Source organism: Branchiostoma floridae, unplaced genomic scaffold (genome assembly GCF_000003815.2).
Source record: "Branchiostoma floridae strain S238N-H82 unplaced genomic scaffold, Bfl_VNyyK Sc7u5tJ_1558, whole genome shotgun sequence".
NCBI lineage: Eukaryota > Metazoa > Chordata > Leptocardii > Amphioxiformes > Branchiostomatidae > Branchiostoma > Branchiostoma floridae.
Window position 1 is genome coordinate 266,232 of NW_023365757.1, and position 19,957 is coordinate 286,188.

Consider the following 19,957-nt stretch of genomic DNA (forward strand, 5'->3'; position numbering starts at 1 on the left):
ACATACTTTCCTATCTTGGTACTTTCTTGTCATGTTGACCTTCTACGAAGAAAAACTTTTTTTTCTGAAATCAGGCAAAAATCAATGAGCGCGCGGATGTCAACCATAAAATTTACTTGCTGTGGCCTAAGGTAAAATGTATAATAAAGGTGTTGATTAACTCCTTCAAGGTCTTCATTCATTCTTTCATTAGTAACTATATCATAATGAACTAGCAGTAACAGAGAAGTAGAAGTACAGTTAAACAGTTGTTTTCAGATCTTCATTTCTTTATTCATGAAAGTTTTAAAACTATAAAACAAGAAATACAGAACTTCAACAAGTCTGAATAGTACAGGCATTGGTTTCCACGGCTGCGAGGAGACATAAGTGGTAGGGAAACTAGACAGCACAAAAAACAAACTTGTCAATGACCAGTTGCCAGCCCGCACTGTACAATACTCTAAAACCTGACTCCCTTACATTGTACAGCTCCTTAATAGCATATTGTAACGGTAAACCAGAATATTCTAACTGCTCGTATATGTATATATATACATACATGTTGATATGTGATTTTAGCCCATTATTAAGTAAACCCGATTTGTCAATGTACTTTTTAATGTACAAAACATGTAATTCAGCCGTCCGGCTGCCGAGTGTTCCTTCAATAAAACCCATCTATTATTACAACTTTATTTTCTATTTGCTTTGGGCAAACAAAGACTTTTTGATATACTTAGATCATCTCATGAAAACCAATACTAATACTTAAAATTGGAATACAAAATCCTGGAAAATTTAAGTCCGATCTTAAAAGAAAACACTCTAGATCCCCTGAATACAAATGCATTGTATAACTTTATCTTTCTGAATCTAAAGTCCAAACATTATTGTTTAGTCACAGCTGTCTGAATCTACGTATACAGTCCACCGGCGGCCCATGCCCGTCTAGCGATTATCATGTCCCTGAGGAGATTCCTTGCTTCTTCACCACTTGCTTCTTGACTGCCGTCCGTTATAGGTCGTACGTAGTACCTGTTGGTTCCGGGAACGTTGTCCAACATGAGGACGGGGCACACTTGCCATTTGGCCAACAGCAGCTGGCGACGCGTCAATCTGGCGGGACGGGCTTGCGGTACAAAAGGTACCACAGCACTGCTGGCCGCTCCGCCCTCACTGGTTGCCTGTGGCGCCTCCCCAGGGTTGTCTTGTCCATCCAAATCGCTAGGGGTCTCGCTTACCTCGCTAGCGTCCTCCGTATTTGTGACCTTCATCTTCGGCACCAAAAATCCGGGTTGAAACCCGCAAAAACCTTTCTCCTTCTCGGAGGTTTCGTTGGGCTGTCCAGGTACGGGTGCAGAGGCGCTTGCTCCCGCTGTGATGTTTGGGGTGTTGTCGGTGGGGCCGTCAAGGTCTTCCTTCTCCACTTTCGCGGATGGAGTTTCGCTAACGTTGTTAAGCGTGAGTCTGTAGAGATGTAAAAATTATGTAAAAAAAGGATTTCGGGATCTATAATATTGACATGTTTATTCGATTATATGGATGGTATACGCACACATAAGTTTTCGTCCGTTTCTACAAAATGATGCGCATAGAATTCTGTGGTTCGACTACTCACACAGCGCGGTGTAAGATACAGGCAAATGTTCTAGAACAGCAAGGCCATTCGCTCGCCAAGAAAATGTGTTAAAAACAACATTCTCTTAAACCCACTTCTGTTTTTCTTAAAAATGATAACTTCTATAGCCATGTAATCATACATGTAACGTTATGCACTACTTCACGCCATGTTTATTTAGTCATATATAACCAATAGATATTGAGCTTACAGTTTTCTTCTATCGATTTGCAACCAACTCAAAACAGTGGCTACTGTATGTCTCATATCGCATTGATTTCTACAAACGTATTAATTTTTCCAATTGTCAACAATACTGCCAAACGGTTTACAAGTGCACGCAGGTCGACTGCCTTTCATACTCCAATATAACGTTATGTTATCGGAGTATTCATGAATACATTTTAGTGGCAATGGATTGTCTTTGGACGGATGAAGGGAAAGATTTTCGTTCGTGGTTCATCCGCTGTCACGGTGTGGCACTGACCGTTCTTAGAACACTTACAAGGTCGTCTTGACCTGTCTAAGCTGACAGAAAGTATTATGGGGTTTAGAGAAGTAAACATGTACTCACCACTCTTCAGATAGCCGTAGAGCTTGTCTACAACCTGCAGCAACAATCCAGCATTGATCATAATCAATCCGAACATCTTGATTCTAAACGAAGTCGAAAAATCAATCGAGAAACAATGACAAGTTAGAGGAACGCAAAAACGCGTGTGATCACTTGTCTTCCAAATTTTCTCAACTGTAAATATGATTATGACGTCATAGAGAAGTTACGCAGGAGTCTAAGGTGACATTTATGACGTCATAAAAGGTAGGTTGGTTTTCATGTTACATAAAAGAGTTATGTGACGTTTTTCATTTTCATTGGTTGTTTCTTTACAGTGAAGTCTTGAATCTGAAAGGCCGACAAAGTACAATCTTCGCGTGTAGTAAATATTGAATCCGCAAGAGGGACTCAGTACCCTAGACGACGCTCGTGAACCGGTGTATTTTAACTTGTGCAACGTTAGATTTTCAATATTTCTTGTTCTCTAACTTTGCCTGATGAGTCGCATGGTTTTATAGGTAAGTCAACATGTCTAATTAACTTTATGTGCAGTCGAAATTAGCGGATATAAATGACAGACATTGCAGATGACTATGTCTCGTTTTTCGTGTGTGTAACGGGAGTTTACCTTTATTAACATGGTAACGTATATTCGTTGTTTATAAAAATGATGTATTTAGGAATATCTAGTCGACCAAAGTTGGTTTCAAATTGCCTTTTTTCATAGCAATCCAATCTGAAACAGTCTGTCGACTTGATATCCCTAAATACTTCGATTGTATATTCAACGGATAACGGTTAACCCAGCGAATAAAGGTGAACTAGCGTTAAATCCAGTTACGTAAAGTCGGCTCGAACCATTTTACATAAACGTTTTGTGCACGTTAGTCAGCTAACTTTAGCTTCGTTGATTAACGTACGATTATTGCATTTAAAAATAGTTTGTTTAGAGAAGGAACGTCGATGAATAGTTTGTTTAGAGAAGGAACGTCGATGAATAGTTTGTTTAGAGAAGGAACGTCGATGAATTTTAAACGGTTACAGCCACACGTACCGTGACGACTAGAGGTCCGTTAAAAGATCCAAGAAGAACCAGGACCAAGAAGTCCCAAAGGTATGTACATTGAAAATAGTCTCCGACAAGCTGCCCCGGCCCCTCGAGCTTGCAATGCGTTTAGTAAAGGGGCGGGGCGGGGCGCAAATATACTACAAATCCAGGTACAATATACTTTTGCGGTATTGTTTGGATAGAGAGGTATCATTTATAAATATCAAAAGAATAAACTAGCTTCCATGATGAATATATTTATGGCCTCCGTGCCATTCAATTTCCCTATTTTGCTAGTGGTGAGAGATCTGCTTCGCGACTAAAAACGGAAAACCAATATCATCAGTATGGCGTAAAGAATATTTCCAAGCGGGAGCGCGGTGATTTATTGGCGTCTTGAGGGCATAGGAAAAATATTTTGACTTGAGGGGAGGGCCTGGGAAAATTTTTTTGACCGTGGGGGAGGGCCTAGGAAAATTTTTTGGACCCGACCCTCAGACGACCGCACCTCCCCCCCCCCCCTCTACCCGCTAAATATCGACCAGTCCCTTAAGTCATACCAATGCACGGCATCCCGAACATATGCGGTAGGTGAACGGCAGAGGTCGGCTCCAATCAAATGACATTGAGAATGAAATGATGGAAAATTCTGCGCGCCAGAAACGATTAAAGTTGCCCGTAGTGGTTGTTGTAAGGGGGGGGGGGGGGGGGGGAGAGGGCCAAGGGCCTGTACAGGAATATGCTTACTTTTTAACTAGAATAATGCAAAACGGGTTTTGTTTTCACACAATATCACGACATCTGATGAAAACTTTAAAATGTGTCGAAATTACGTCATCTATGACGTCATATAAGGCACAAGCACCGCCCTATTAAGGTATCGGACCGGAGTTTCTTTTACGATTTCGGAGGGCGGACAGCCTCAGGCCGAAGGGCTACAGTTCCGCTTGTAAACCTAGGACGCGAAACTTAATAAATATGGCGGAAAGCCGTTTACTGCCTCTTTCCGACAAACCTATTAGTATCGTCTGTTGCCTCTTTATTTTGGGTAGAATATGTAGTAGAATTTTAATTTTGGACCCGAAAACTATCATTTTTTACCACTTTTTTGATCGAAGCTGCTTGGAAAAAACGAATTTTCCCAGGATAATGACCTACGTGGTAGAGAAGCTAAATTCTTCAAGTTTGTGTAAAATGAAAATAAAAAACTTCCATGTGATAACTTTTTTTGCAATCTCCGATGACGTCATTTCATCGAAATCGCATGAAAAACGCTGCTATTTGGGTCATTAGGCGAAAAAACCGCTTCACCGTTGCAGCGGACTAATACAAAAATGCTTTCGCTGGCCGACCAACTACTCCTCGCACAAAAATAATGCAACCCACGGGCTTTTCAGGAAATATGACAAATCTATGCTCAGCTATAACGATCACCAAGCAATAGGGAGCGAAAGTTAGGGAGACAACAGCGCACTTCCGGCCTATTACACCACCCTTCTGTCAACTCCGGTCAGATTTGAACTCCGCGACCCGGAACCTGATGATAGAAATATATGTACTCTATTCTGTTTAGTTATATAGAAAGTAGATTCCCTCACTTTAGACTTTAAAGTGAGAGAATCTACTGAAAACTAAGACATAAGAGTGAGTCCACCTGTAAAATCTATATTAACCATTCGAGAAACCGACTATTACAGTACTAAACCCATACAATTCTATATTTTCACCATTACCAAGAAACGAGAAGAAGCCGAACTTCTATGCCATACTACTAGATCTATTATACTTGTACATGTTTTGTCTTTGTTACGTTGTGACCTGTACTTATTTCGGTAAAGCCACAGCAAGTAAATTTTATGGATGACATCCTCTGCAGACAGCAAAAATAGTGAGATAGGGCGAAAAAAACAAGATGGCTTGATTTTCAAAATAGACACCATAAATGTTGTAAGAAGAGTTAAAGTGACAAAACGTGGTAGTGCTGACGACGAATCATTCATTCCTGTATTGAAAAAGTGAACTAGTGTAGTAAAAGTGACACTAGTGTGGTAGACTGGTATCACTTACCATGTTGGCAACTGCACTTATGGAGGACTTCCATAGTAGTGTCACTTTTCCAACTATCCAGCTGGTTTCACTTCTATAACTACAGTCATGGCTACCTGCTAATGTTACTTCTACGAGTACAATCATTAGGCTCCAACACAACATACTTTCCTATCTTGGTACTTTCTTGTCATGTTGACCTTCTCCGAAGAAAATTTTTTTTTTCTGAAATCAGGCAAAAATCAATGCCTGATTGGGATCAATGACCTGGCAGTCAGATGGGTAGAGAGCTACCTCAGAGGAAGAGAACAGGCTGTACATGTGTTTATAAATGGGGACTTCTCACCTTATAGAGAGAACAGGTGTGGAGTGCCACAAGGGAGCTGCCTTGGGCCCTTATTGCTTTGCCTGTACACCAACGACCTCCCTACCTTAACAAAGAATACCAATAGTAACACGCTGATGACACAACTCCATATGCTGCGGCTCCTAGTGTTGCTGAAGTAGAACACATCCTCCAACCTGTACTTACACGAATTTGGAGATGGGTGGAAATTAACAGACTGATTCTTAATGTGGGGAAAGCTAAATCTATACTAATAGGGAGCCACCAGAAACTGAAACACAATCCTGTATTAAAGCTCAGTGTGGGAGGAAGGGACATTACACAAGTAAGACAAGCTGTCCTGCTTGGCTTCACAGTTGACCAACATCTCTCCTGGGCCCTACATGTACATAAAATCAGGAGTAAAATGGCAAGCACATTAGCATCATTAAGAAAATACAAAACCTTCTTCCCCGGAGACATACTAAAAACTGTGATACAGTCACTTGTTCTATCACATCTAGACTATTGTGCTCCCGGGCCATTCTCTCTTCGACAACACAAACACAACTAGACAAACTACAAACCATGCAAAACCGTGCAGCCAGACTTGCTACCAACTCTACACTTTTCACCAGTACTAACGACTTACTTTCCAGGCTAGGATGGCAAACAGTTAAAGAGAGATTATTCACCAGTAGCATCTGTGATTTTCATAAAATCCTAACAGTCAAGGAACCGCAAGGAATTTATGACAGGGTCAGTACTACCTTCATCTCTCATAACCACAACACAAGACTGGCACACAAGGGGGGATTCACTCTACCAAAACCCAAAACAAAAGCACTCACTAGGACATTCCTTTGCAGATGCACAAAGACATACAATTCACTACCAAGCAACCTCACATCTACCAACTGTGCAGTGTTCAAAAACAGAATCAAGGACTGGGGAAAACAAAACAAATCAGCACCACTGAGTATGTGGTGGTAATATGATAGAATAATTATTGTTGTACAGTTGTATATACATTGTATATGTTCGTAGACAAAGGCAGCCCTATTCTTTTATATTGCCTTTATTTCATTCATCGGTTGCTGTTGTTTTGGTAATTACTTTGGTTTATTTTGTTGCTAATGTCATTTTCAGTTATGTATAGCTGTTTACATTATATTATTTATTATCATCACGACTACTTTACTTCGTACTTATATTCATAATGCATATTCAGTTTGTTAGAATCAATTATGTTTTGTTAATCATGTTTTATTCACCTTCTGCATACAAAACCTTAGTTATGGCATTTTTATTTGACCTCTGATCTCCATCCTTCACTTTGAGTTACCTCAGTTGATTTTGCTGGTTTTCTGTTTACTTATTGTATAAGATTTGGCGCTTATGTATTGTATTTATTGCTCATGTATTGTACGACTCCAGGAAGAATAGTGATACTACATTTAGTATCACGAATGGAGATCCAAATAAAACAAAACAAACAAAATGAGCGCGCGGATGTCAACCATAAAATTTACTTGCTGTGGCCTTAGCTAAAATGTATAATAAAGGTGTTGATTAACTCCTTCAAGGTCTTCATTCATTCTTTCATTAATGACTATATCATAATGAACTAGCAGTAACAGAGAAGTAGAAATACAGTTAAACAGTTGTTTCCAGATCTTCATTTCTTTATTCATGAAAGTTTTAAAACTATAAAACAAGAAATACAGAACTTCAACAAGTCTGAATAGTACAGGCATTGGTTTCCACGGCTGCGAGGAGACATAAGTGGTAGGGAAACTAGACAGCACAAAAAACAAACTTGTCAATGACCAGTTGCCAGCCCGCACTGTACAATACTCTACAATCCCACTCCCTTACATTGTACAGCTCCTGAATAGCATATTGTAACGGTAAACCAGAATGTTTTAACTGTTCGTATATCTATATATATACATACATGTTGATATGTGATTTAAGCCCATTATTAAGTAAACCCGATTTGTCAATGTACTTTTTAATGTACAAAACATGTAATTCAGCCGTCCGGCTGCCAAGTGTTCCTTCAATAAAACCCATTTATTATTACAACTTTATTTTCTATTTGCTTTGGGCAAACAAAGACTTTTTGATATACTTAGATCATCTCATGAAAACCAGTACTAATACTTAAGATTGGAATAAAAACACTTGGAAAATTTAAGTCCGATCTTAAAAGAAAACGCTCTAGATCCCCTTTGGAGCTAGCTGAATACCGATGCATTGTATAACTTTATCTTTCTGAATCTAATGTCCAAACATTATTGTTTAGTCACAGCTGTCTGAATCTACGTATACAGTCCACCGGCGGCCCATGCCCGTCTAGCGATTATCATGTCCCTGAGGAGATTCCTTGCTTCTTCACCACTTGCTTCTTGACTGCCGTCCGTTATAGGTCGTACGTAGTACCTGTTGGTTCCGGGAACGTTGTCCAACATGAGGACGGGGCACACTTGCCATTTGGCCAACAGCAGCTGGCGACGCGTCAATCTGGCGGGACGGGCTTGCGGTACAAAAGGTACCACAGCACTGCTGGCCGCTCCGCCCTCACTGGTTGCCTGTGGCGCCTCCCCCGGGTTGTCTTGTCCATCCAAATCGCTAGGGGTCTCGCTTACCTCGCTAGCGTCCTCCGTATTTGTGACCTCCATCTTCGGCATAAAAAATCCGGGTTCAACCCCGCAAAAACTTTCCTCCTTCTCGGTAGTTTTGTCGGGCTGTCCAGGTACGGGTGCAGAGCCGCTTGCTCCCGCTGTGATGTTTGGGGCGCTGTCGGTGGGGCCGTCAAGGTCTTCCTTCTCCACTTTCGCGAAAGGAGTTTCGCTAACGTTGTTGAGACCTGAGTCTGTAGAGATGTAAAAATTATGTAAAAAAAGGATTTCGGGATCTATAATATTGACATGTTTATTCGATTATATGGATGGTATACGCACATATAAGTTTTCGTCCGTTTCTACAAAATGATGCGCATAGAATTCTGTGGTTCGACTGCTCACACAGCGCGGTGTAAGATACAAGCAAACGTTCTAGAACAGCAAGGTCATTCGCTCGCCAAGAAAATGTGTTAAAAACAACATTCTCTTAAACCCACTTCTGTTTTTCTTAAAAATGATAACTTCTATAACCATGTAACCATACATGTAACGTTATGCACTAATTCACGCCATGTTTATTTAGTCATATATAACCAATAGATATTGAGCTTACAGTTTTCTTCTATCGATTTGCAACCAACTCAAAACAGTGGCTACTGTATGTCTCATATCGCATTGATTTCTACAAACGTATTAATTTTTCCAATTGTCAACAATACTGCCAAACGGTTTACAAGTGCACGCAGGTCGACTGCCTTTCATTCTTCAATACAACGTTATGTTATCGGAGTATTCATGAATACATTTTAGTGGCAATGGATTGTCTTTGGACGAATGAAGGGAAAGATTTTCGTCCGTGGTTCATCCGCTGTCACGGTGTGGCACTGACCGTTCTTAGAACACTTACAAGGTCGTCTTGACCTGTCTAAGCTGACAGAAAGTATTATGGGGTTTAGAGAAGTAAACATGCACTCACCACTCTTCAGATAGCCGTAGAGCTTGTCTACAACCTGCAGCAACAATCCAGCATTGATCATAATCAAACCAAACATCTTGATTCTAAACGAAGTCGAAAAATCAATCGAGAAACAATGACAAGTTAGAGGAACGCAAAAACGCGTGTGATCACTTGTCTTCCAAATTTTCTCAACTGTAAATATGATTATGACGTCATAGAGAAGTTACGCAGGAGTATAAGGTGACATTTATGACGTCATAAAAGGTAGGTTGGTTTTCATGTTACATAAAAGAGCTATGTGACGTGTTTCATTTTCGTTGGCTGTTTCTTTACAGTAAAGTCTTGAATCTGAAAGGCCGACAAAGTACAATCTTCGCGTGTAGTAAATATTGAATCCGCAAGAGGGACTCAGTACCCTAGACGACGCTAGCCAAGTCGTCATTTCTTAGGCCAAAAAGAGCAAAAAGATTGTTTTTTATGTGGGCGAAGCCACACATTTAGTATCTCTACAGATATTCCACCCGACCAATCAAAACTCAGAAAAAATGGAACCTGTAGCATGCAGTCCACGTTTCCAGCTTTTTGATTGGCTAACATTCTGACTGTCTGGTGGATACGTCAGGGGTAAACCTATCAACGCACAGGTCACAAAATGGCACTCGGCAGCGCAGTATCACAAAAAGTAGGGGTATTGGACGTTGGGTAGAACCGGTTACGGGGCCGAAAAACGTTGAAAATGCAGCAAGTTCAGAGCATCTAATCGGCTAAATAACAACATAAAAATGCCCCACAAAAAATTATTCTAGTATTCTGTCCAAGTTTTAGTGAAATACCTTCGATTATAAGGGAGAAATAGCCAGCGGAAGCTCGCGGGTTTTTTCAAGCAACGCAATACATTTGTATACCTGTTAAAACGAGCCCGTAACATGTTGTAGCACTGGCTCAGTGGTATTATTCACGCGTGGCAAAACCAACGCTCCGGGATCGAATCCGTGGACAGATAATGTTTTTTAATTTTTTTTTTCTTTTTGCTGCATTTTCGCGAAAATGTTGCCTTTCTTGTTGCTTCTTTTCCTGCGATTTTTGCTTTCTTTTCCCTTCGCCCACATCCTGCATTTTTTTTTCAAAAATGTTGCCTTTCTAGTTTTCCCAATTTTTCGTTAAAAATGACCTCCAGTGAAAATACTTTTAAACAAAAACAAAATAGCCGCGGACAGTTTTAACAAACAAGTGCTGATACTTCAAAATACACTAAATTTGTCAGCAATAATGCTATTTTGACCGAGGCTGAAACCCATAAAGTTGACAATGCAAGATGCTTCGCAAACCGTTGTCAATCAAAGCTGTCGTTTTCCCGCCATTTTAAATCGAACACGGTTCGGGCGGTACCATTATGCGGCTTCCGCGGGGGCCTTGTATTCTTAGCGCATCGAATTGTTTCAATATTTGATAAAAACTTTATCAATACATAATACGGTTAGCACTTAGACGTCTTTCCAAAAGTAGTTAGTGTGCCCCATACAAAGTGAGTTCCTGTTTTCGAAATGTAACATAACATTATGACATTGGACCGTTCTGAAAACATGGCGGTCCCGCAGGTCACCTACGGTCACGGAGTGGTTTGAAATTCATGTTCGGTTCCATCACCCTGGTAACCTTGCGGGCCACGCCCTTTTTTACTCCCCAGGGAGCTCCATCGAATCACAGGCCTTAAGTTACCCGAGTTGTCATGGATACGTTCATATTCCACCGCAATCGTGTTTCGTTTGATAAAAGTAAGATTCTACTGAACGGTTTGTCATTGCTTTGATGTGAATGTGAATGTAATGAGGTAATGGAATGTTAAACTATCTGTTTTTATTCTATGTAAATAAACACAGCAAAATGAAAAGTGATCGGGTCTCTTGATGTAATGTTTCCTCCGATTTGTGTGCAAGTTCAAATGAATAGAATGACCAGAACATACCAAAACCGGAAGTTCCGTCGCAGTATTGTACAAAGCCGCTAGAGAACCCATTACAAACTTTGCGTTCCCAACCCCCTTCTCCTTCTTAGTTTTTGAGACTACTAAGTAAACTTAAACTTGCTTAAGAATCTTTAGCTTATATACCGAATGTAACGTTTGATCCGCCCACGCTAGGAAGGACCAAGGCCTTGGAAGGACCCATCACTCTTTTCGACTTGTCTGGTGGCTCCTTCGAGGGGGTCTGGCTCTCCTCAGGCACAATCCCGAGGGACGTCCCTCAGCCAAAAGGTCACGTGATGAGAGAGCTGCTTCCCGTGATCCTACAGTTCAAACCCAGACAGCACGCGCGCAAGGTGTCGACAACAGCGGCCCCGAAGAAATGGCGGAAACTCGTGACGCAAATGAACTTCTGTGGCAAGCTTCTGAGAAAGGCTCACTTCAAGACGTTAAAACGGCTTTGAAATCAGGTAAGTACATATTGAAGTTCTTTCCTAAGACGTATAAAGTTGTCAGACAACAGGATGGGATGTCGAACTAAGTGTAAATCATTGCAGGACTTTTGGTTCTGCAAGCTGGTCGTATGTTTCCATGATCTAAAGACGTTAAACACGCTTCTCTTTCGTTTATATGTATCCTACTCACCATTTAGTCTATGTCTCAACCGAAGCCAACTTCACAAGTCCCCCGGGAACGACGTCAGTTTAGTCTAGGTTTTATCAAGACCTCCTTGGTTTGTGGACAACATCTTCTTATCTCAGAACATCCCACCACGACGCCTACGTATACTGAAACTGTTAAAAGCACAAGTTTAGGTAGTATTTGCAGTGACGTACCTTTTATGATTCTTGTGTTGGTTACAGCATAAATGCAGTACTAGTATATGTTTTCGAAATTTCTCCTAGTGTTGAATTTGAAAAGGGGGCTTTGGAGCAGTACATGAGTATTCAAATGTAAATGTGCAAATAAGGACCCACGCACCAGTGCGCACACAGTACAATAGGGGGCACCTTTGTTCTTTGTTCGTTCCATACTATGCAGACAAGTTGCATAATGATAAGAGGTTATTGACGTGTTTTAAATCAACACAAACTTTTGTTTGCTTATTTTTGCTGTAGTGATGAGTTTGCAGTGTAAAGCACTGAAAAAATCTGAATCTCACGTTTTGTGTGAAAAAAACCCTTCCCCAAATTATCACACTAGTTGGTACTAAGTCCATACCAAGCGAAGTCCCTAAACACGTTGTTGTTTCATTTCAGCTTGTAGCTAACGTTACGTGACCCATACTTTTCCGACATACTGAGCATACGGTAGTGACTAGGAAACATCGATGTGGTTTCAGATGTGCTTCCTAATTCCTGTACTATTTTGACTTATTTGAAAAATTGTATGAACGTCTGTGCACTCATGTAATCCCCAAATGTAGGTGCAGACATTGACTTTGACCACGCGGACTGTGAAGGATGCAGTGGTACGGCATTGTACGTTGCTAGCACCGTGGGTCACGTCGACATAGTGAGACTGCTGCTCCGCAAGGGGGCGTCTTTGGTGAAAAGAGCCAAGACTTCAGCCGCTCCCCTCCATGTAGCAGCGATAGAAGGTAAGTCAATTCACTAGAAATGCATGGAAGCTATAAACCCGAAATGAATACGATGTTCTCGGTGATATATTGTATAGTCATTATGTTTTGGATCATGGCAATATCAAAATTGCACAAAACATTTAGTGTAAATAAATTCATGTGTGAGTGGTCTATGCTGACTTACTCTGCAAGCAGAGGCTGAGCCGAGGAGATATAGGAGTGGTCGGGAGATCTACTGTAAGAGGCGCGCGCCAGTAAATTTCCCCGCTGCTACAATATCTCCGCGACTCAACCTCTGCTTGGAGAGTACTAGTATGCTGACCTCCGCTCCATAGCAGCCTTATATTAGTCCATACCAGGATAGCCAATCATCAGGGCCAAACTTGCTACACTACAAAGTTAAACTGAAAAGACACAAAACGTAAATTGCAATAACTTGGTATATTATATTTTCCTATATAGAAGGGACGTGATGAAATAAATGTTGACTTGATGTGTATATTCCGTGTCTCAAATCCTACCTAGGGAAGACAGAAGTGGTGGATCTACTGGTGCAACATGGTGCAACATTGGACACACAGGACGGCTGGCAGAAGACACCACTCATGGTTGCATTTAGCTATAATCGTGTCGATACTGTTCGAAGACTGATTGAGCTTGGAGCAAGGCCTGATTTAGTCACCGACGATTACATAGCCACGATGTAAGTGTCACATCCTTCTACCAGAATAAGTATATAGGACGCATAACTATTGTTTCTTATGCAGAAAAAACATTGGTCTTATTCGTCGGCTTGTGTTTGATTCTATTTCTTTCAGTGTGCGTTTTGAGAGATGGTAATTTTTGTTTCTTGTTTCATACTGTTCCGATCCGCATTCAAGAACACTATATGTCATAAAATCATGTATCACTTGAAACTTTTAAATTGTGCATCTTATGAAAACAATCCTACATATATGTCTCATGGCCTAGTTCCCTAAATACATGTATTACGATTACTAGTATATACCATGGTCCAGTTCTCTAAACAAGTGACATCTTCAACTAGGTTGAAATACCTTGACTGTGACGAGAGTTTGAAGCTGGTACAAGAGGCGAGGAAGACTAAGCTGTTGAGATGCTGCAACCCTAAGTGTGGCAAACCTGACTACAGGTAGGTTTTGCTGCTGATAGCTCCACAGCTACAGTAAATTGTTTTATTTTTACTTACTTGAATACTGTCATCGATCCTGTGTTCAAATGCTGGTATTGACCCGTGGAAACTATATTCATCTGACTTTCTACAAATATTTGTAGCCTACAAAATGACCCTGAGAAAATTTCTGACCCTAAATAGATTGTTGACCTCATAGCGTGTTTCATCCTCTACAGGTCAGCCCTGAAGCTGTGTGGCGGGTGTAAACTGACCCGCTACTGCAGCCGTGACTGTCAGATACAACACTGGTCTGTCGGACACAAGAAGTGCTGTGGGCATGACGTGTATACTGGCGAGAGATCAAACGCCCTCCAAACGTTCGTCAAGCACCTTCAGGACAAATACCTCCAGAATACTACATCTAAAACATAAGTGACTCCATTTTCATAAGTACGTTTGCAAATCGTCATTTTTAACAACGACATGAAGTGACATGTAGTAAAGTGACAGAAACCTTCAGCATTTATCTATTTTGGACAATGGATATGGTGCTTGTGTCAATGTTTAAGGTTATTGTTGTGCAAAGTGCCAAGTATTGTTGTTTCACACACGTAATTTGTCCAAAAGTTCGCAGGGTTTTACGAGACCTCCAGACCGTTTTATTTGGCTTATATTGCAGAAGGAAGTAGATGAGTTAAAGCGTAGTATAAGAGTCAAATCTTTTCATTTGTTTCACGAAGAAAGGTTTGCAGGTACACCATTTCCTTTCTTATCTGTTGATAGATTACAAACAACGAGAATAAGGTCGCAATATAGTTGTTATGGTTCGTTTATGAAGGTTAGACATCCAGGTAAGCAATATTGAAATACAATTCAATCTCTACAACTGGATAAAAAACGGATATTTACTTCCGGACGTTTCGAGTGACATCCATTACTCTTCTTCAGCAAAAGCAGAATGAACTAGTCAGAACAATTCAATACCAGTACAGTTAACTAGAAAAACTGGTTTAACCACTAAATCGTTAGGATCATATGCAAAGGTTACACAAATGTAAATCATCTTAGGATAGTTCCTATGGTTAGACAATACCATAGGAAAAAAATATTGTCCTTTGTGGTGCAAGGCGGGGTCCCATGTACTGGAAAGTTCTACGCGCAGTCCTCCCTTCCGGTTTCTGCTTTTGCTGAAGAAGAGTAATGGATGTCACTCGAAACGTCCGGAAGTAAATATCCGTTTTTTATCCAGTTGTAGAGATTGAACTGTATTTCAAAATTGTTATGGTTACGTTTCTTACAATCACTCAATCGTGTTTCGTTTGGTAAAAGTAACGTGCATTCTGTTAACTGGTGTGTTAAGCGTTGTGATGTGAATGTAACAAGGTAATGAAGTGTTGAGCTCCGTTTCATTCTTTGTAAATAAACACTACAAACTGAAAAGTGAACAAGTCTCTTCATAGAATGCTTCTTCTCTTTCGTGGGAACAAAATGTAGACATGTTATGCTCGACATAAGGGGTAGTACTATCCAAGCAGAGTTTCAACTCTGGCTGTTTTTTAAATTGTACTTAGGCGTTTTTACAGGGACTATTTTGTACCGATTTCTTAATGTAAATAAAGAAAACGGTACAAAATAGACATAAATGAATAACGAAAGCGGTACTAAATAGAAAGTCTTATATAAACGCCCAAAACATTCTCGCCAAAAACAGTCGAACCTCTGCTCTGGATAGGATTATTTTCCAGAGGTAGGGTTTATTTCCCATATGGCGGGAATTTCTTCATATTACCTTTTTTTCAAAGACAGACATCAGTTGTGTTTTGTACTGTCCAAACTTTTGAATGAGGAGATCGTTCTAACTCTTCTGCTTTCGGACGAGTCAAAAGAAGCATAGAAATTCATCTCAAAGCAGATCATTCGGGGCAAATAGATCACGGGGTGGAGTGGGGGGATCGACACTGTCCAGTCATTTGGTTACTGCTTTCTCCAATAGATATTCTTGGGAACTAGTTACGGTAACCAAGTAGGTTAACTAAGAGAACGGTCGGAAGGGTTTGAAACGTAGGCTAGATAGCATCCAAGCGCAAGAAGCATCCCAATGCGTGTATTATAGCAATATCTTCAATATTAATCACTAACAGACAGACTTGTTGTCGAAAATATGATTCTTTTTAAACAGATAGTTTCACAAATAGAGAATCAGCTTATAAAACATGTATGACTTTTCTTAAACTTTTACGTTTATCTACACATGTGACGTCAGATCACGTGACAAGACAATACTGGCTGAAATATAAAAATAGCTCACGTGACCAGACAACTCACATGATTGTTTAGTTCGAGCCCAGACAGCACGCGCGCAAGGTGTCGAAAACAGCGGTTCCGACGAAATGGCGGACACGTATGAGACGAATGAATTTCTGTTGTATTCTGCAGAAAATGGCTTAGTTGAAGGCGTTAAGACGGCTTTGAAAGCAGGTAAGCACATATTGATGTTTTGCTAGAGACATATATGCTCTATTTTCCAAGCGGAGATTGAGTCGGTAGATACCGTAGTGGTAGAGACTGGATTGTTGTGGCAGGGATTTCTTATCGCTCCCCCGACCAGCCTCTACTTGCAGAATAGTATACTCGTGTCAGACAATAAGATGTCGAACTAAGTAAATCATTGAAGAACATTTGATCAGGATCCAGTGCTAATTGCTGGTTGTCCTTTTCAATTCCATGGTATAAAGAAGTCAAACTTTTCTTTTCTTCTATAAATGTATCTTAGCACACATCCTTTAGTCTGTGTCTCTACCAAAGCCGCCTTCGAGGTTCCCAGGAACAGAGTCAGTTTAGTTTCTTAATCCATGATCAACTTTATGGACAACATTCACCATTGTCTTAGCACCTGTGTGTATAATTCTCAAATATCTGGTTATGGGTTTGTGCTTGTTACTGCAGAAATGCAGTATAAAATGTTCTATAAAAGTTGGCTATGGCTGTGGAGCGGTAGATGGGTTTTATGTAAATTAGAAATAAGGACGTGCACCTTCGTCCTTTGTTCCATATACCATGCAGACAAGTTGCATAATGATACGATTGTTGTATGCCACTATATATCTATTGTTCCAGTTAACTGTGTACGAAAGTATATTGTCTTTAGCAGTAACCACGCTAATGATCAGTGTCGGGAAAATGCATGCAAGTTATTTGATATGTGATCGCTGCTTTAAGCTATTTGGCAATTTATTTGTAAAATAATATCAATTTATTTGTAAAATAATATCAATGTAATCACCAAACGCAGGTGCAGACATTGACTACGATCATGTGGACTGTGACGCCTCCAGCACTGGTTCGGCGTTGAACCTTGCTTGCCTCTTCGGACACGTCGACGTAGTCCAACTACTGCTCCGCAAGGGGGCGTCTTTGGTGAAGAGAACAATGCATACATTTACTCCCCTCCATTCAGCAGTGATGCATGGTAGGTTGATTTACTACAAATGCGTGACTATTAGACCTTAAAAACGTAGATGCTATAAAAGATACGATGTTCTAAATGATGTACATGTATTTGAATTTTCACACACATTTCATCGTGGTCATCCAAAATTGCACTATAAGTACTAACTGTACATGTAGAGCGGAAAAAACTCACACTCACTCACTCGTCCTCTTGCACGTGGTGCGTAGAGCCGACTGAATTCACTAGGGACCTCCACCATCCTCTGTTTGTCGCTGCAAACTGCGCCTGGTGGGGGGTGATGTTAATGGTGCGCAGATCTCGGGACACCACGTCCATCCAGCGGGTGCGGGGCTTCCCCGTGGGCGACGCCATCCTGCCTGCTTTGGGTTGAACTCGAGCAGGGCTCTGGTGGGGTGCTCTGGGGGGAGCCGGAGGACGTGCCCGTACCATCGAACCCTTCTCATGGCTGCAAGGGAGGAGGCGGGAGGTTGTCCGGTCAGCTCCCTGAGTTCACTGTTGCGCACGTGCTCGTGCCAACGGGTGCCAGTGATCCTCCTCAGAGCTCTAGAGTCGAATCCGTCGAGCCGGGCTGCCAGAGTGTTGTTCAGTGCCCAGGTTTCCGAGCCGTACAGGAGAACTGAAATAACCGAGGAGTTGTAGACTCGTTGTTTGGTCTGCAGGGAGATATGACGATGTCGCCAGAGTGGTTTCCATAGGGACTGTAGGACAGCTGAGGCCTGGGCGCGTCGTTGGTTGACCTCGGGTTTCAGGTCACCTGTCTTGGAGATTATTGAGCCAAGGTACTTGAATGAAGAGACGAAGTTCACAATGCACTGATTGAAGATGAGGGGCTCAGGGTCCGGGCCGTCTCCGATGTGCATGAGCTCTGTCTTGCTCCAATTGATGCTGAGACCAAGCTTCTTGGCCTCCCCTGCGGAAAAAACGCATGTCAGCAAATATATCTATAGTATACTTGTACTAGGTCAGGAAAAGAACGTGCTATACCTGGTGCACTAGAAAGCTGGGCTGAAAAGCACAAAAAATTGTAATAATTTATAATAGTATTTCATAGCTTCGTACAGCATGCATGATAGCAACATATAGCAAGGACGTCCAAAATGCCAAGTTTACAACGTCGTATTTTCTGTTTCTCAAATCACACAAAGGGAATACAGAAGTAGTGGACATACTGGTGCAGCATGGTGCAACATTAGACTCACGGGACGGTTTCCAGTTAACGCCACTCATGGTTGCATGTCGTCACAATCATGTCGACACAGTCCGGCGACTGATTGAACTTGGAGCAAGGCCTGATTTCATTACCAACGATTATATGGCCCAGAGGTAAGTGTCGCATCCAGAATACAGAATCAATGTACGATAGAAGTTTTCATAGAAAGCTAGACTGACGACCGCATTTGTTTTTAACAGTATACACTTTCAGCGTGCGTGTGAGACAGTGCATGTGTGCATGGTGCATGTTTTATACTGTTCCGATCCACAAAAGAACCCCAAATCATGTATCACTTAGACCTTGCGTCATATTGAACGTTATATACAAATGTACAGGTGCTCTATTTTCATAAATGAGTCATATCTTCCATTAGATGGGGAAGCCTTGACTGTGGCGAGAGTTTGAGGCTTGTGCAAGCGGCGGTGAAGTCCAGGCTGTTGAGATGCTGCAACCCCAAGTGTGGCAAACCAGGCTACAGGTAGGTTTTGCTACAGACGGTTCCACAGCTTAAAGCGTGGTATGCCCTACGTTCGCAATACGTTTGTCCTACGTCTGTTCTAATGTTTGTATATTGACCCTAGGAATCGTTTTCATCTGACTTTTTGCAAGTCTTTGTAGCCTACAAAATGGGCATTTAAAATTTCTGAACTCTGCATTGCCCACAGTCCAATAGTTTGTTTACATCTTCTACAGGAAAACCGGAACCCTGAAGCTGTGTTCTCAGTGCAAGCTGACCCGCTACTGCAGCCGTGACTGTCAGATACAACACTGGTCTGTCGGACACAAGAAGTGCTGTGGGCATGATGCCTACACCGACGAAGGACCAAACCCCAACGAAAAACTCGAATCACATCCTAGCACATGTGCATGCAAGCTAGAGTTACTCTAAGCATTATTACGACTTTGTATCATGGCGTATCAGTCCACACAGTGTACTGTTAAGCACATCGTGCCAATGTGGCAATGTAGCATGTTGCCAAGCTGTACATTGTATTTATTATGGATATGATGATTGTTGTTTGTGTATATATAAGATAGTGATGTGTTAGTTATTTTCACACACATATTTTGTGCCAAGTCTTTTTATTCACATATGCACTCTGATTGAAATGTCACATGGTTCCATCGATACTTCAATTTGGTTTGTCTTATAGCAGAAGTTTAAAGAAGTTATTAAATTTGGAGTCATAATGCAATCGTACAGCGCCTCCATTTTCTTTCGTATCTGTTAGATCAAATAGACCAATGAGAATTTGACTGTCGCAATATAATTGTCACATATACGTTCCATATTCTCCCTTGCCTCGATTGTGCATGTTTGATAACGTGACATTCCCTACTGAATGTGGTGATGTGAATGTAAAAAGATAATAAAGTGTTACTGTTCAGCTATCTGTTGTTCTATATAAATAAACGCAACAAAATGAACAAG

General features: G+C 41.2%; 3 protein-coding genes and 1 long non-coding RNA gene across 4 annotated transcripts; 2 read left to right on the forward strand and 2 right to left on the reverse strand.

The window, feature by feature from the left end:
• Nucleotides 1-99: 99 nt before the first annotated feature.
• On the reverse strand, nucleotides 100-3,320 carry LOC118408150. The gene is made up of 2 exons (XR_004830263.1): nucleotides 2,175-3,320; nucleotides 100-1,449 (listed from the first exon to the last, which is right to left on the reverse strand). It is a non-coding gene; the product is annotated as an uncharacterized LOC118408150 (long non-coding RNA).
• A 3,922-nt stretch (nucleotides 3,321-7,242) lies between these two features.
• LOC118408147 lies at nucleotides 7,243-9,367 on the reverse strand. Its single transcript, XM_035808787.1, has 2 exons — nucleotides 9,179-9,367; nucleotides 7,243-8,453 (listed from the first exon to the last, which is right to left on the reverse strand). Exons 1-2 carry the CDS (start codon nucleotides 9,252-9,254, stop codon nucleotides 7,900-7,902), a joined length of 630 nt encoding a protein of 209 aa, XP_035664680.1. The 5' UTR covers nucleotides 9,255-9,367; the 3' UTR covers nucleotides 7,243-7,899.
• Nucleotides 9,368-11,278: 1,911 nt separating this feature from the next.
• On the forward strand, nucleotides 11,279-14,740 carry LOC118408145 (poly [ADP-ribose] polymerase tankyrase-2-like). Its single transcript, XM_035808785.1, has 5 exons — nucleotides 11,279-11,593; nucleotides 12,550-12,723; nucleotides 13,231-13,408; nucleotides 13,754-13,858; nucleotides 14,077-14,740. Exons 1-5 carry the CDS (start codon nucleotides 11,506-11,508, stop codon nucleotides 14,270-14,272), a joined length of 741 nt encoding a protein of 246 aa, XP_035664678.1. The 5' UTR covers nucleotides 11,279-11,505; the 3' UTR covers nucleotides 14,273-14,740.
• Nucleotides 14,741-16,143: 1,403 nt separating this feature from the next.
• LOC118408144 (ankyrin repeat and SOCS box protein 3-like) lies at nucleotides 16,144-19,957 on the forward strand. The gene is made up of 5 exons (XM_035808784.1): nucleotides 16,144-16,318; nucleotides 17,133-17,309; nucleotides 18,458-18,635; nucleotides 18,899-19,003; nucleotides 19,219-19,957. Exons 1-5 carry the CDS (start codon nucleotides 16,231-16,233, stop codon nucleotides 19,412-19,414), a joined length of 744 nt encoding a protein of 247 aa, XP_035664677.1. The 5' UTR covers nucleotides 16,144-16,230; the 3' UTR covers nucleotides 19,415-19,957.